This window comes from Hippocampus bargibanti, linkage group LG16 (assembly GCF_051943395.1).
Source record: "Hippocampus bargibanti isolate YZ-2025 linkage group LG16, ASM5194339v1, whole genome shotgun sequence".
Lineage (NCBI taxonomy): Eukaryota > Metazoa > Chordata > Actinopteri > Syngnathiformes > Syngnathidae > Hippocampus > Hippocampus bargibanti.
The window spans coordinates 14,222,594-14,235,533 of record NC_142749.1 but is presented as its reverse complement, the minus strand read 5'-3'; the positions used below and the strand labels follow the sequence as shown (position 1 = coordinate 14,235,533).

The following is a 12,940-nucleotide window of genomic DNA, read 5'->3' as shown; positions in this document are numbered from 1 at the left end:
TGTTGGTTTTGTTACATGGAATGTTGGTATTCAAATCAAGAAGACTGTGTTTGACTAATGTATCACTTAAATTTGCGTATACTCTCAATAAAGAGTTTGGCAGAGGACTGAAGAGGTTGGTCGTCGGTCATGAATGGCTGGGTCCCCTGCCGGCAGTTAAAAGACAATCTTCCTGTTTTCGAGCCTTTGTTCGCAGTGTCCAAACGACAGTTATACAGATTAAAAATATGAATACAGCACCTCCAGAATCTAGTTATATTTTATTCAGTGTATACTAATAAGACAATCTATCAGGGACTAGCACAACTGTCACGTACGGGGAAGGATGAGAACAAACTACACATACATTGAACAAATGCAATTTGACATTCACTCGTGTCCTGGTCAAGATGAGCACATGTACGGATGAGCGTACTTGAGGCATGAACAGCATGTACGCATGAATCTACGTGATGCCTTAGAGTGCCAAACAGAGGCCATGACAATATGATAATGCAATGGTGATGAACAGAGCGCAAAGGTGCTGCAATTGACCAGGGGCCGAGCAGAAAGCTACAAAGCTGACCACATTTTGGTACTCACACGCTGAGGCTGCTTTGGTTTACACACACGCTTAGCCTCTGATTTCGATCCCACTGACAATGATAGCGATAGCGACGGCTGGTAAAAACGCAACAGGATATTGTTAAGTCATGTCAACTATAAAAGCCTTTTTTCACTCATAAAAAAATAAATAAATGCTCGCAGACAGTTTGGATTACAGTAATCCCTTGCTACTTCGCGGTTCGATTATCACGGCCCTTGATGCATCGCAGATTTTTTTTTTACTGAAAAAAGGGCTGCAAATGACAGCAAAAGTCACTACAGTACAGTAAAACAACAGCAGGTCACAGAGAGCAGCATACAGCATTCATTATTACTATTATTTTTTTTAATTTATTCATCCATTTTGTGGCATTACTGTGCTGTAAATGCACAAAATCGAACATTAGTTCAGTAATCAAAAACATCGTTTTTTTTTTTTTTTTTTTTATATGCCCACCCAACAATGGCTCCCAAACGCCCCTCAAAATCGCCTTCAAAATCATCCAGCGAACCCAAAAAGAAGAGAAAAATGGTGACAATGAGTGAAAAAATAAGATTACTTAAACTGAGGGAAAGCAAAAGTTATGCCGCTGTTGCACGCCATTAAAACGTCAATAAATCTACGGTGCGTTACATCAAGAAAGACGAGTAGTGTACCTGTAAATATTATAGTGTATATAATAAATGTTGATAGTGGACTGTTAATTTATTGCATTCGAGTTTTTGTACTGCACTACCAACATATACTGTGCTGCTTTAAGCATGGTCCTGTACTGTGTTCCACTAAATTTGGCCTTATAAATATGTTTTTGTACTCATACACATGTAAATTGACCAAAACATGTAAGATTTGCTACATCGCTGTTTTTCGTTTATCGCGGGTAGTCCCGGTCTGCATTCACCGCGATAAATGAGGGATTACTGTAAACAATGATGTGCCCTAGAGCTAAACATAGATCATGATGATGATGATGATGTCAGTGACCCCCCCATGCATAAAACAATGTTGTGATGTGACAAGGGACAATGTTGAGACAAAGTCAACACATCCATAACAAATGTTTGAATGGCACACTATGAAATCTCTACGTAAAGTTTCGATTGAAAAGGTCCTATTTGTGGTTGCTTGCTAGTTATAAAGCACATGAATGGTGTCATCATTTCGTTGAAAAACCAAATTTGAATAAGCATTAGGCGCGATCCACGATTGTGATTTAGTGGAGGAAAAAAACAAATTATTACCTGTGATGTGTCATTGTCACTATGTACTCCGTTCACGGACACGGATTGATTCAGTGTCGTCTGGTCTAGACTGGTTCTGTGTTTGATGAAGAGATAAGGCACAGGATCAAAAGCAAAGTTGACAGCATGAACCCGCAGCTTGATGTTGGATAAAAATCAACCTTTTGTTTACCTGGCAGCAGAGTCGTGGATTTGACTTTCTACCTCCGATTGCACCACTTCCTCTACAGGGGCTGGCGTGGGGGGCCGACGTTTCCTCTCTTCTTCCGCTCGCCTCCTCTGAATTTCCTGCTCCTCCAGCTGAAGAAAAATAGACACTCAGTTGTCATTTTTAAACTGGAGCCGTTGACGATTTCATTTGAAGTCAGTGGACTGACTCACCGTCGTCAGTTTCTCCAACTGGACGAAACGTTCTTCCCAGGAAGCGGCGAGTTTTTCAAAAGCCTCGTGACGCTTGATTAAACTTTCCACCTCGTCGACGTTGGAGCCGAGGTCTGCTGTCCTCACGAGAGGCTCTTGCCCGGCCAACCAAGACTCTGCGACGTAAGCGTCGCGTCCAAACTGCAAAACTTCCAGCACTGCAAGACAACGAAAAGAAATATCCAGTGTTACGTTTCTGCGATGCTATATTACTGTATTTTCCGGTGTACAGTGATACCTCGGTTTACGAACCCCTTGGCTTACGAACCTTTCGGTTTCCGAACGTTAAATTTATGAAAATTTTACCTTGGCATACAACTTTTTTTGGGATACACACGGAGCTGCCTCAATGACTGATGTGTCGTTCACTAACGAGCCCGTTCTTCTCACAACAAAATGGCACTTGTCCTCTATTCCCCGCCCCCAGTCTTCGGTTCAAGCCACGTAATTGGTCAAGAGGTGATTTAAACATTAAAGACACAGCCAGGATCATTCCTCAAGATGGTGAAAGAAGAAGGTTACGTTCCTCATCAAGTGTTTAATGCTGAGGAAACCGGCCACTCCATTCCATCATGCCATCAACGACCATCACAAAGGTAAATAAAATGACTATTACACAGTACAGTTTACTTCTTTAATTATAATACAATAGAACATTTATTAGACATAAAATAAGGTATAGTTTGTGTAGTTTTAAGGCTTAGAAAAATTGAAAGTAGAAAATTATGTACGGATTATTCTCATTTTAATGGTTTCCTATGGGAAATTAACTTTTGGGATACACACTTTTCGCCTTACACACTGGCTGGGAACCGATTAAGTTTGTAAGCAAAGGTATCACTGTATAAGGTGCACCGGTGTATTCGACAGTTTACGTTAAAAATACATCTTTGCACTGAAAGTACATAATATTTCTATTAAAAAAAGTACAATATAACATTTATTATTTGACTAGAGGATTATACTGGATTTTATGTTGTATAAAGCGCACCGGACTATAAGGCGCAACCCAAATTAAGGTTGTATTTTCAGTTTTTATCCCATATATAAGGCGCACCGGACTATAAGGTGCACCTCCAATGAATGACAAAAGTTTTCTAAATATAATACAGTAAAGTCTCGTTATATCGATATACTCGGGAGTCGGAAAAATATCGATATAACCGGACTATCGATATATCCGATCCTGCGGCATGTAAATTTTCTCCTTGCGTTCATAGAAATAGTATCGTAATAAGCAGTACTATCGATATAACTGATATCGATATAACGAGACTTTACTGTATATAAATATCTAAAAAAATCCCAAATACAGTAAAGTCTCGTTATATCGATATCGGCTATATTGATAGTCCCGGTTATATCGATACTATTTCTATGCACGCACGGAGAAAATTACATGCAAACAGGGTCGGATATATCGATAGTCCCGGTTATATCGATACTTTTTCGGACTCCCTTGAATATCGATATAACGAGACTTTACTGTATAAGGCACACCATATTATAAGGCGAGTTGGTGGCTACTGACAGTTGTTGCGAGACCTGTTGTGGCTCAATATTACCTCAAATATAAGGCGCACCTGTGTATAAGGCGCAAGGTCATCTTTTGTAGAAAATGAAGGCTTTTGGGTGTTCCTTATACACCGGAAAATACGGTATCCTCTAACAAAAAAAAGGCACCTAAAATGTGCTCTCTCGTAAAACAAGAAGACAAGCTGATGATACGTACTAATTTGTAAATAGTCCATCTTGTCCTGCCACTTTTTGTGGATCTTATCTCGCTGTTCTTGCAACTGAGAGAGCTTTTCCCGGATCTGAAAACAAAGCCGTGTTGAGCAACGTCATGGTCAGAACTGTTATTGTCACGGCGAGAGAATAACGACCTCATCGGTGGCATAGTGGTTATTGTTGATGAGCGCGTTGCCCATGTCAATACAGGCTGTGAAGCTGTCAGCTCGGGTTTCGATTTCCGCTTTGATGTCTTGATGGTTGGCGATGACCAGGCCTGCTGAGGAGACATCCCTGCAACAACGAAATAAGAAAGTAAGGAATAGTCAAACTTCGGTTTTTGAACGTCTCAGGTCTCATCCAATTCGGTTTACAACCAAAATTCGGTTATCAACCAAACTGAATGCGCCAATTGACTACCCTACGCTTCCTTATACACTTTCTTTCTTTGTCTTTGTGTTCTTTCCACATTGTGATGAACACACTAATATTGTTGAATAAAGTTTTTTTTAAACGAATAATCAGATGAATTTGGCTGAGATCTCCGCAAATCGGGCATTAACCACGTGTAGCATTCCATTATGTGCAGGCATGTTTGTATTTTTAATCAAGATTAAAAAAAGATTTGGAAAAAAGATCCTAGCATTAGTCCCACCCCTTGGCAGACAGAGAGTGTTTTTATGTCCCAATGTTGATGTTAAAATTGGTTAAAATAAAACATATTGCAGTTTGTTTTTATAGTATTTTAAAAAAAATGACCTGCTCCATTACATGTTTCGCCAGTTTATGTTGTAAAATAGTTAATAGTTGGAACGGATTCAAAAAATGTACATTGATTATAATGGAAAGTGATGTTTCGTTTTTCGAACAAATCGGTTTTCAAACAGGTTTCTGGAACGGATTATGTTCGAAAACAAAGGTATCACTATATTGATTTCTGTACATTTTTCCCCCCCAATGATCCTAGAAGATGGACGTTATTTCAAAAGAGATTTTGTGACCGCGACTGTAATCCCACAATCGCTTTTTTTGTTTTCTAGACTTGTAACAGATGAGAAAAATGTACATTGATTGTAATGGAAAGTGATGTTTTGGTTTTTGAACAGGTTTCTGGAACGGATGATGGTCAAAAACCAAGGTATCACTGTAAATGCCGCTGCAACAATAAAAGTGTTTTTCCGAGCATGGGGCTCACCTGGGGCTATCGTGAGCATCAATCTGCAGGTTGACCCCATCCATCCACAGCATGAGGTCGCGCACCATGTTGAAGAAGCGGAACTTTTCTACCGTGTCGAGCAGCATCACCCTGCGGGACTCGCCAGCTTTGAGAAGACCCTCCCAGGCGGAGCTCACTGCATGTTCGCTGCGGTTGATATCATCCGCTTTTTCTCCGGCGTAGGCCTTTTGAAGTCGTGCGGCATCATCTTGCACCTGGTTGACCTTTTTTGGGTGCATGATTAAGAGATTAATTGTTCCGTATGAATCTACATTGGGGGTATTTTATCAGCGGATTACCTGTCCGCTGAGGGCCTGAATGTCGTTTTCAAAAGTATTGTGCTGTCTGTGTAGATGCTGGACAGTGTTTAGATCTCGGCCAAGGTCAGACGGTAGCGCCTCCCGCTTCTCCTTCACGCGACCAAGAACCTCCATGGCATCCTGATGGAATCGATGAAGCTCATAGGACGCCGCTAACATCTGCGTGCGTGTGTCAATCAGTTCCAGCAGGTCGGCCCAAGCCTCGTTGAGGCCGTCCTTCCACTCGGCCACACTGGCGTTCTCCGGGTGACCGGATTCGATGAGGTCGTCGGCTAGCGCGTTGACGCCGTCGACGCGCTCTTGGCCAATCGTGCTGGTGTCGCGAGCAAACTCGCGGAATTTGTCCCTCAGCATCTGTGCAAAGACAAAGATTTCACTTCATTTCCGTAGCGTCAAAAACATTACAGTACGGCGAGGGCGTAATTACGACTTACAGTGACGTGCTCGTAGTCCTGTCCTAGTTCATGCGAACCGGCAACCACTTCCCTTTCTGCGATCCACTGCTCCAAATCATCCACCTCCCGTTTTAACTGAGTCAGACGAAGTCGCTCTTGAAGCCTCCCGCGACGCTCCTCCGCCAGATCTTTCAAACCGGCGTACAACTTGTCAACTTGTGCTTGTCGTAAAGTGATTCGGTCACTGTCAAATTTGAACAGAACGTTCCGCGTCAGTTATCAGGGAACGTACTCGACGGCTCATACGCAAGTTGTTGTATTCGCCAACCTTTCTGGATGTTCACTGTTGACCATCAATCGGCTGCTGTTGGCTAGCTGGTGAATGGTCTGAGCGTAGTTTTCAAGTGCCTGTTCCAGAGTCTGGTGCTTTTTAACCATCACAAGTGCACTCTGCTCATCCTGAGAGGCAAACGGTCACTTTACAAAAGGAGGTCTTGGAGGGAAGTGGCTATTAAATAGCAATCCGATTCATCTTGGTTTACCTTCGCCTTTTCTTCCGACATCATGTGCAACTCCTGCTCTCCCATCCAGGCTTCCGCCTCTGCCGCGTCGACGTAGAATTGCTGAGCTCGGTTGGCCTCCACCAGACGAGCGTGGCGTTTGTCGGTTTCCCCAATCAGCTGGTCCCAGAGCTCTTTCAGTTCGACCAGTCGTTCCTCCAGGAGAGATTGTCGCTCCCCATCCACCTGGCTTTGCGTCTTGCCTCGTTTGTGGATGTCATCGATGCGAGGTTGGTGTCCCTGGATCTCCTTTTGCAGAGTCTGATTCAGAAAGAAAAAAAAAGTGATTGTGGGCATTTCTTGGATTACAGTTGCGGTCAGAAAATGTCCATCTTCCTTGTAAAAAAAAAAAACATGTAGAAATCAAACTACAGTGATACCTTGGTTTTCATTTCAATAAGCTTGTTTGAAAACATTTTTTTTTCTAAAACCGAAACAGCACTTTCCATTATAATCAATGTAAAAAAAAAAATCCGTTCAAAGTCTACAAAACAACTGTTTTAACTATTTTACAGCATAAACTGGATAAACACATAATAATAGAGCAGGTTATTTGTAAAATACTACCAAATGATACAGAATATGACGAGAACTGAGACGTTAGAAAACCCACGATTTGACTGTACCTGGTTCTTCTTGATAAGTAGCTGCACCGTGGGAAGATCCTTTCCATGGTCCGTGGAGGTCGCCAACGGCATCCGTTCTTTCACCCACAACTATCGGAACATGATTTAAAACAATTATGAATGACTAAATGAAAACATGAATACACTTATGAAGAAGGAGTGTCAAAAAATAAACTCACTATTTCATCTTCCAGGTCTCTGTTGAACTGGTGTGCCTCTTTGGAGGCAAGTAGCCGCTGCCTCCTCAGTCTAAGCGGATCTTGAAGGCTAGAAAAGCTATCGGTGACGCGCCTTTGCTGACCGTCCACCTCAGCCAGTCCAGCGTCTTCCTGGGACAAAGCCAAAGCTTGAGACTGCAGTGACTGCACCTCTTTTTCCCTAACTTCCATCTGGTGTTCCAGCATCTGTACAGGCCAGAAAAGAGACCGTGAGACATCAACGTGATTTGACCGTAGCGGGAAGACGTTGCAGCGACGTCCGACCTGATGTTTCTTGAGCAGGATGTTGACACTAGTCAAATCCTTGCCGTAATCGTCACTGTGCAGCTGACCTTCGAGGTTCTTCACCCAACCATCCAGAGCGCAGCAGCTTTGTGTAAACAACTCTGCCCGATTGGCATCAAATAAGCATTGAGCTTTGGTGCGGGTGGTGCCCTCCAACTCCTCCCATTGACGCTGCAAGTCCTCCAGGGTTTGCTGAACGACAGCTTTCAGCTCTGGCTTCTCCGCTACGAGAGCCTGGCCCTCCTGTTAAGACACCGAAAAGTAGCGTGATAGTTATTCATTTCATTTCCGTGTGTGGTTTTTCGATGACAGGAAAAAATAAAATAAATTGTCGCACCTTATCGATTTTGTCTAACCAGTCTTTGTTGGAGGCCAGCTCTGCCATGAAGGCCTGGTGTTTTTGCCATTTACTGTGAAGATTTCGAGCCTCGTCATATGACATGTCCTGAGCCGTCAGCATCTTCTCATTAATCCATAATGTGAGCTACAAGAAAAAAAAAATCATGTACAGTACGTAACAAAACAGCTTATTATATTTACACCAGGGTTGTCAAACTTATTTTTTGCCGCGGATAACATTGGTACCGTTTCCTCTCCAGGGCTGTTATGGATTTGGAGACACCATTATAATGTTTCATCCTCTCCACATATTACCATATTTTCCGGTGTATAAGGCGCACCCAAAAGCATTGATTTTCTTAAAAAGTTGACCTTGCGCCTTATACGAAGGTGCGCCTTATATGTAAAGTCATAACGAGCCATGACAGGTATCGCAACTACTGTCAGCAGCCAGCGACCCCCCAACCCCCAGTAGAAGAAGTAGTGCATGCTGGGATATATAATACACAGTTTCATTACAATCATCTCTTAAAATTAATTTTCAAGGTGGAAAATTTTCTCGATTTTGCCGTCATTTTCTGTTTTGGGCATCATGATTAGAAATGGATACAAACATACATGTTTGCAATCGATTAAAGAATTTATTCCGTGCCATTTTGAGGCAACATTGGGGGGAAATGTATCACCCCAAAAGAGGCGGAAAATGGCGTCCAAGCTCCTGTGATGAATTAATCAGCCAGTTTCCACAGGCTGATAAATTCCTTCCATGGAGCTTGGTCGCCTTCTTCTGGCGCCTTTTTGGTGCAACATGAGGTTTTCAGACCAAACAAGTACAGCAAAATACATTGACATGATGGAAGGACTGCTACAATAATTTTTTTCGGTCAGGGGCGTTCCTTTAGTGATGTCACGTACGGACTCGTCACCAACTCAAAAACAAGACTTCCTGAATATTCAGCGCGAGTCTTAAGCTATAGCTATAGGTATATGCGGTGGAATCTTTGTAAAATACGCTCAGTAGAAGTCATTTGAAGCCATTTTACAAATTATGGACACAACTTGTCCGGAGACGTCGGTTGTCCTTTAAAGTGCCATTCATACCTCCTGTCCATCTTGGAGGAAGTGCTGCAGTTCCCTGTTGTCTTTAAGTTTTGCCAGCAACTCGTTGGCGGCGCTCTTATTTTTGAGATGCCTGATCGAAATGAACAGATAAAAGTTAAAACGTGAACGTAAAATATGGTGTCTCTTTTCAATATGCTCCGACCTTTCTTGAATCGAATCCACTTTCTCTTGGATCTTATCGGAGTTTGCGTTGCCATCGTTAATGAGGCGCCGTCCCGCCTCCACCACACCGGTTATCTTCTCCTCGCTGGCCTCGGTGGTGGTGAGAAAATCTTCATATTTTTTAATGGCCTCTTCCGCTCCCTGAAGACTTGTCGGCATCTCCGTGTGGGATAATACGTATTCCTAAGAAAGAGAGGAAAGGAATGTTCTGTGAGCTCGATTCTCAACTATGGCGTAATTTTGATGCTTGGCGAAGCATTTCGTACAAAATAAATAAAACGCGGAGTGATGCTATAGATTTTTTTTAATAGTGTTTCTAAGCAATTTCTAAGCAACACTGGCATCTTTTCCTCAGCACGCCAGCTGGCGGCCTTGCTTGTGTTTGCTCATAGCAAAGCTCAGACAGTAGTCGAGCTATTTTTAGAATCGCGGTGGCCGTCGCTCTCCGGAAAAAGCAGTTCTAAATTTCATTTTCCTAACCTGGCTGTTGAGGAAGGCCTCCGCTTGCTTTGCTTCCCTTAAGAACGTCTGGAAGTCAAACGCTTGGGCCAAGAGACTGTGGCGGTTCTCCCACATTTGACGAAGCTCATGCCAGCCGGTATCCAAGGCCTGGAGTCTTTGAGCCAAGAACATGTGCTGCGCATCTGTTTGACCTTGCGTCACTTCTTCACCCACCACTCGCATCTTCTCATAGTCGTTTTTGTAGTTATCCACCTCATTTTTTATATTCTCGTGCTGGGCTAGCAAACTTTCAGCCTCAGGCAGAGAGGTGGGAATGTCCTCTGAGGCAACAGCTGTCTGGGTCCGGGAGAGCCACGACTGGAAGTCATCAAGATCCCTGAGGAAGCCTTGCAGCTTGCTGGCTTCACCCAGCGACTCTTCACGCCGCTTCATGGTGGAGTTCAACTCCTCCCACACTTCGTGTATTCCCGCCAGGCGATCTTGAATTTCCCCAGCTTGATCTGGATGCTCCTGAGCCAGTTTTTCTGCTTCCTCTTTTAGGTCATCTAACTTACCCTGTAGGGATAAAAAAAAAAACATGTAAAACAGGCTCATCTCAGCGAAGAGGTGACCACGTACCTGAATAGCTTCGAGGTCTCTCTCCATCCCAGTGAGTTTTCGCTGTAGAGCCATCACTCCGGTTAAATCATTTCCCAAACTCTGAGTCGATTCGATCACTTTGGTCTTTTCTTTCATCCACGTTTGAATCTCATTACATTCCAGGTGGTAGTTTTGGATATTGAGGGCTGACTCCAGACCTTGTTTCTTTTGACCAGCCAGTTTTTGGAATTCTTTCCACCTAGGGACGATACCAACGGTCACTATTTAAATTCTGTCATGTGGTTTTTAGGTTATTATCATCCTTGTGTGATATTTCGAACCTGTTATTCAGATGGTCGCGAGTCTGGTGGATTTGGTCTTTGTTACAGTTGTCTGAAGACAGCAGGTGCTCAGCCACCTGGTTCACATCGGTGACACTGGTCCCTATGTTGTTCATTTCCGGTTCCAATGTCTCAAACCTGCAGTTGAAAAAGTATATAGGATCAATCGCACTGCCTGATGTAACTTTCAACTTATTGTATTTTCGGGTGTATAAGGCGCACCGGAGTATAAGGCGCACCTCCAATGAATGAAATATAATATATAAATATATAAAAGCCTGAAAGCCGAGAATTCACATGGTCAGTCATTTTTTTCATTATTGTTACTGTATTTTACGGTGTATAAGGCGCACCGGGGTATAAGGCGCACACCCAATGAATGGTGTCCCCATTTTAGATGACGTATTTGAAACTGCTGGTAATGGCGCCGAGCTATCTGACAAGTTCATTGTTCAACATGTTACATTAATTAAAAAAGTATTTATTGTATTCTATTTATAATTGTATTTTATTTATTATTGTATCTATGCTTGTCTGTGACTGTAAAGTGTCCTTGAGAGCTTTGAAAGGCGCTTGAAATAAAATGTATTATTATTATTATTATTAAAATACGTGTTTGCACTTAAATTACATATTTATATTAAAAAAAAAAGCACAATGTCAAAACATGTATTATCTGACTAGAGGAAGGAAAATACAATATTTTAGCACACAGGTGTCAAAGTCAAGGCCCGCGGGCCAAATCCGGCCCGCCACATCATTTTTTTCGGCCCGCGAAAGCAAATCAAACTTGTTAAATTCCACGATGATTGCTAAAATCTGAGCCAAAATTTCATTTTTTTGGATGTGAACCACAATAAAAGTCACTATTCTTGATTTCAGATTTGAAAACGAGTTATTCCTTAATTTGCTGTGTGCACTATATGTAATATTTGAAGGGATTTAAACATTCTAATGGGTTCCCCAAATTCATAACGGCCCTCGAGAGGAAACCATAACTACAATGTGGCCCGCGGCAAAAAATGACTTTGACACCCCTGTTTTAGCAGAATATATCGGATTTTCCGGTGTATAAGGCGGACCGGTGTATAAGGCGCAGCCCCAATGAATGGTGTATTTTCAAACTTTTTCCATATATAAGGTGTACCTTTAATGAATAAAAAACGTTTTTCAAATATAAATATATAAACATTTCACAAATATAAGGGACACCACATTATAAGGCGCTCTAATAGAGGCTGTTACACACTACTTCTACAGGGGAGGGGGAATGGAGTCGTGACTGCTGACAGTAGTCGCGAGACCTGTTGCGGTCCAATATTACTTCACATATAAGGCGCACCTGCGTATAAGGCGCAGGGTCATCTTTCGAAGAAAATCAAGGCTTTTGAATGCGCCTTATACACCGAAAAACACGGTACTTTTTGGGCAATATGAGCAAACACATTTCAAATTCGCCTAATAGAAATTCTGCATTCTGAGATAAAAAAAAAAAAACAATGTTGATTGTTTTTTTGTTGCCCCTAACTCATTACTTTGACACTGACCTCTGCTGCACCACCTCCAAGTCTTCAAGTTTTGTCGGGATCTCCATGCCGTCTAACCACTTCTCTTTTTCCTCCACCCAGAGTTGGCAGGCACCCGCCTCGCTGAACATACGATAAAGTGCTAGAGCACCTTCCAGGGCCAGACGACGAGACACTGACAGGGACTGTAGCTCTTTATAGCGCTGCTCGATAGCAGGCAGCCGGCCCTCCACCTACAGTGGCAATAAAAAGGAATTAAATAGTACAAGACGGCGTGAGATGATTTGAAATGCATGAAACACAGACGTACCTCCGGGAAATTAGCATAGGTTTGTGGCAATGCTTGGTTCTGTTCATGCAAAGATTCGATGAGGGGTTCGTGGCTTTTGATCTCCTCCTCTATTTCCCTCTGCTTGCGAGCGAGAGTTTGGGTGGAGAACTCATCGTGGCCCACGTCCTGACTGGACACTTGTCTTAAAGTTTCCATTAGCCAAACATCCATGTCATTCGCATCCGTGAGGAACTGATGCAGGGCCACCGAGTCTTTGAGCTTCTGTTCTCTCAGTTTTGTCGTCTGGGAAAGACAAACGGCAGAAAAATCCAAACAGAGTCGTTTAATTTTATTGATTTAGTTAATTATATAGTTAATGATTTGGTTATCAATCTATATCTTTATATCTCTGTCTATAATCAATTCTCCATCTGTCTGTCTGTCAATCAATGTCCGTCTGTCTGTCTGTCAATCAATATCTGTCTGTCAATCAATGTCCGTCTGTCTGTCAATCAATATCTGTCTGTCAATCAATGTCCG

The 12,940-nt window shown here is 42.6% G+C and overlaps 1 protein-coding gene across 4 annotated transcripts in view; it reads right to left on the bottom strand.

Moving 5' to 3' along the window:
* Window positions 1-12,940, bottom strand: part of sptbn2 (spectrin, beta, non-erythrocytic 2) — a 46,528-nt gene that overhangs the window by 5,330 nt on the left and 28,258 nt on the right. For 2 of the 4 annotated variants that reach the window (XM_089016357.1, XM_089016358.1), the window contains 22 exons: window positions 12,440-12,703; window positions 12,151-12,362; window positions 10,604-10,741; window positions 10,302-10,521; window positions 9,702-10,238; window positions 9,202-9,404; window positions 9,039-9,129; window positions 7,936-8,082; window positions 7,578-7,841; window positions 7,275-7,499; window positions 7,096-7,185; window positions 6,452-6,730; window positions 6,238-6,368; window positions 5,949-6,153; window positions 5,494-5,868; window positions 5,174-5,418; window positions 4,134-4,272; window positions 3,980-4,064; window positions 2,209-2,405; window positions 2,000-2,127; window positions 1,828-1,903; window positions 583-660 (listed from right to left, as the gene is read on the bottom strand). In XM_089016357.1, coding sequence (XP_088872483.1) covers window positions 583-660; window positions 1,828-1,903; window positions 2,000-2,127; window positions 2,209-2,405; window positions 3,980-4,064; window positions 4,134-4,272; window positions 5,174-5,418; window positions 5,494-5,868; window positions 5,949-6,153; window positions 6,238-6,368; window positions 6,452-6,730; window positions 7,096-7,185; window positions 7,275-7,499; window positions 7,578-7,841; window positions 7,936-8,082; window positions 9,039-9,129; window positions 9,202-9,404; window positions 9,702-10,238; window positions 10,302-10,521; window positions 10,604-10,741; window positions 12,151-12,362; window positions 12,440-12,703 — 4,329 coding nt within the window. The remainder of the gene's footprint in view (window positions 1-582; window positions 661-1,827; window positions 1,904-1,999; window positions 2,128-2,208; window positions 2,406-3,979; window positions 4,065-4,133; window positions 4,273-5,173; window positions 5,419-5,493; window positions 5,869-5,948; window positions 6,154-6,237; window positions 6,369-6,451; window positions 6,731-7,095; window positions 7,186-7,274; window positions 7,500-7,577; window positions 7,842-7,935; window positions 8,083-9,038; window positions 9,130-9,201; window positions 9,405-9,701; window positions 10,239-10,301; window positions 10,522-10,603; window positions 10,742-12,150; window positions 12,363-12,439; window positions 12,704-12,940) is intronic. The other 2 variants (XM_089016360.1, XM_089016359.1) reach the window with 1 other exon arrangement.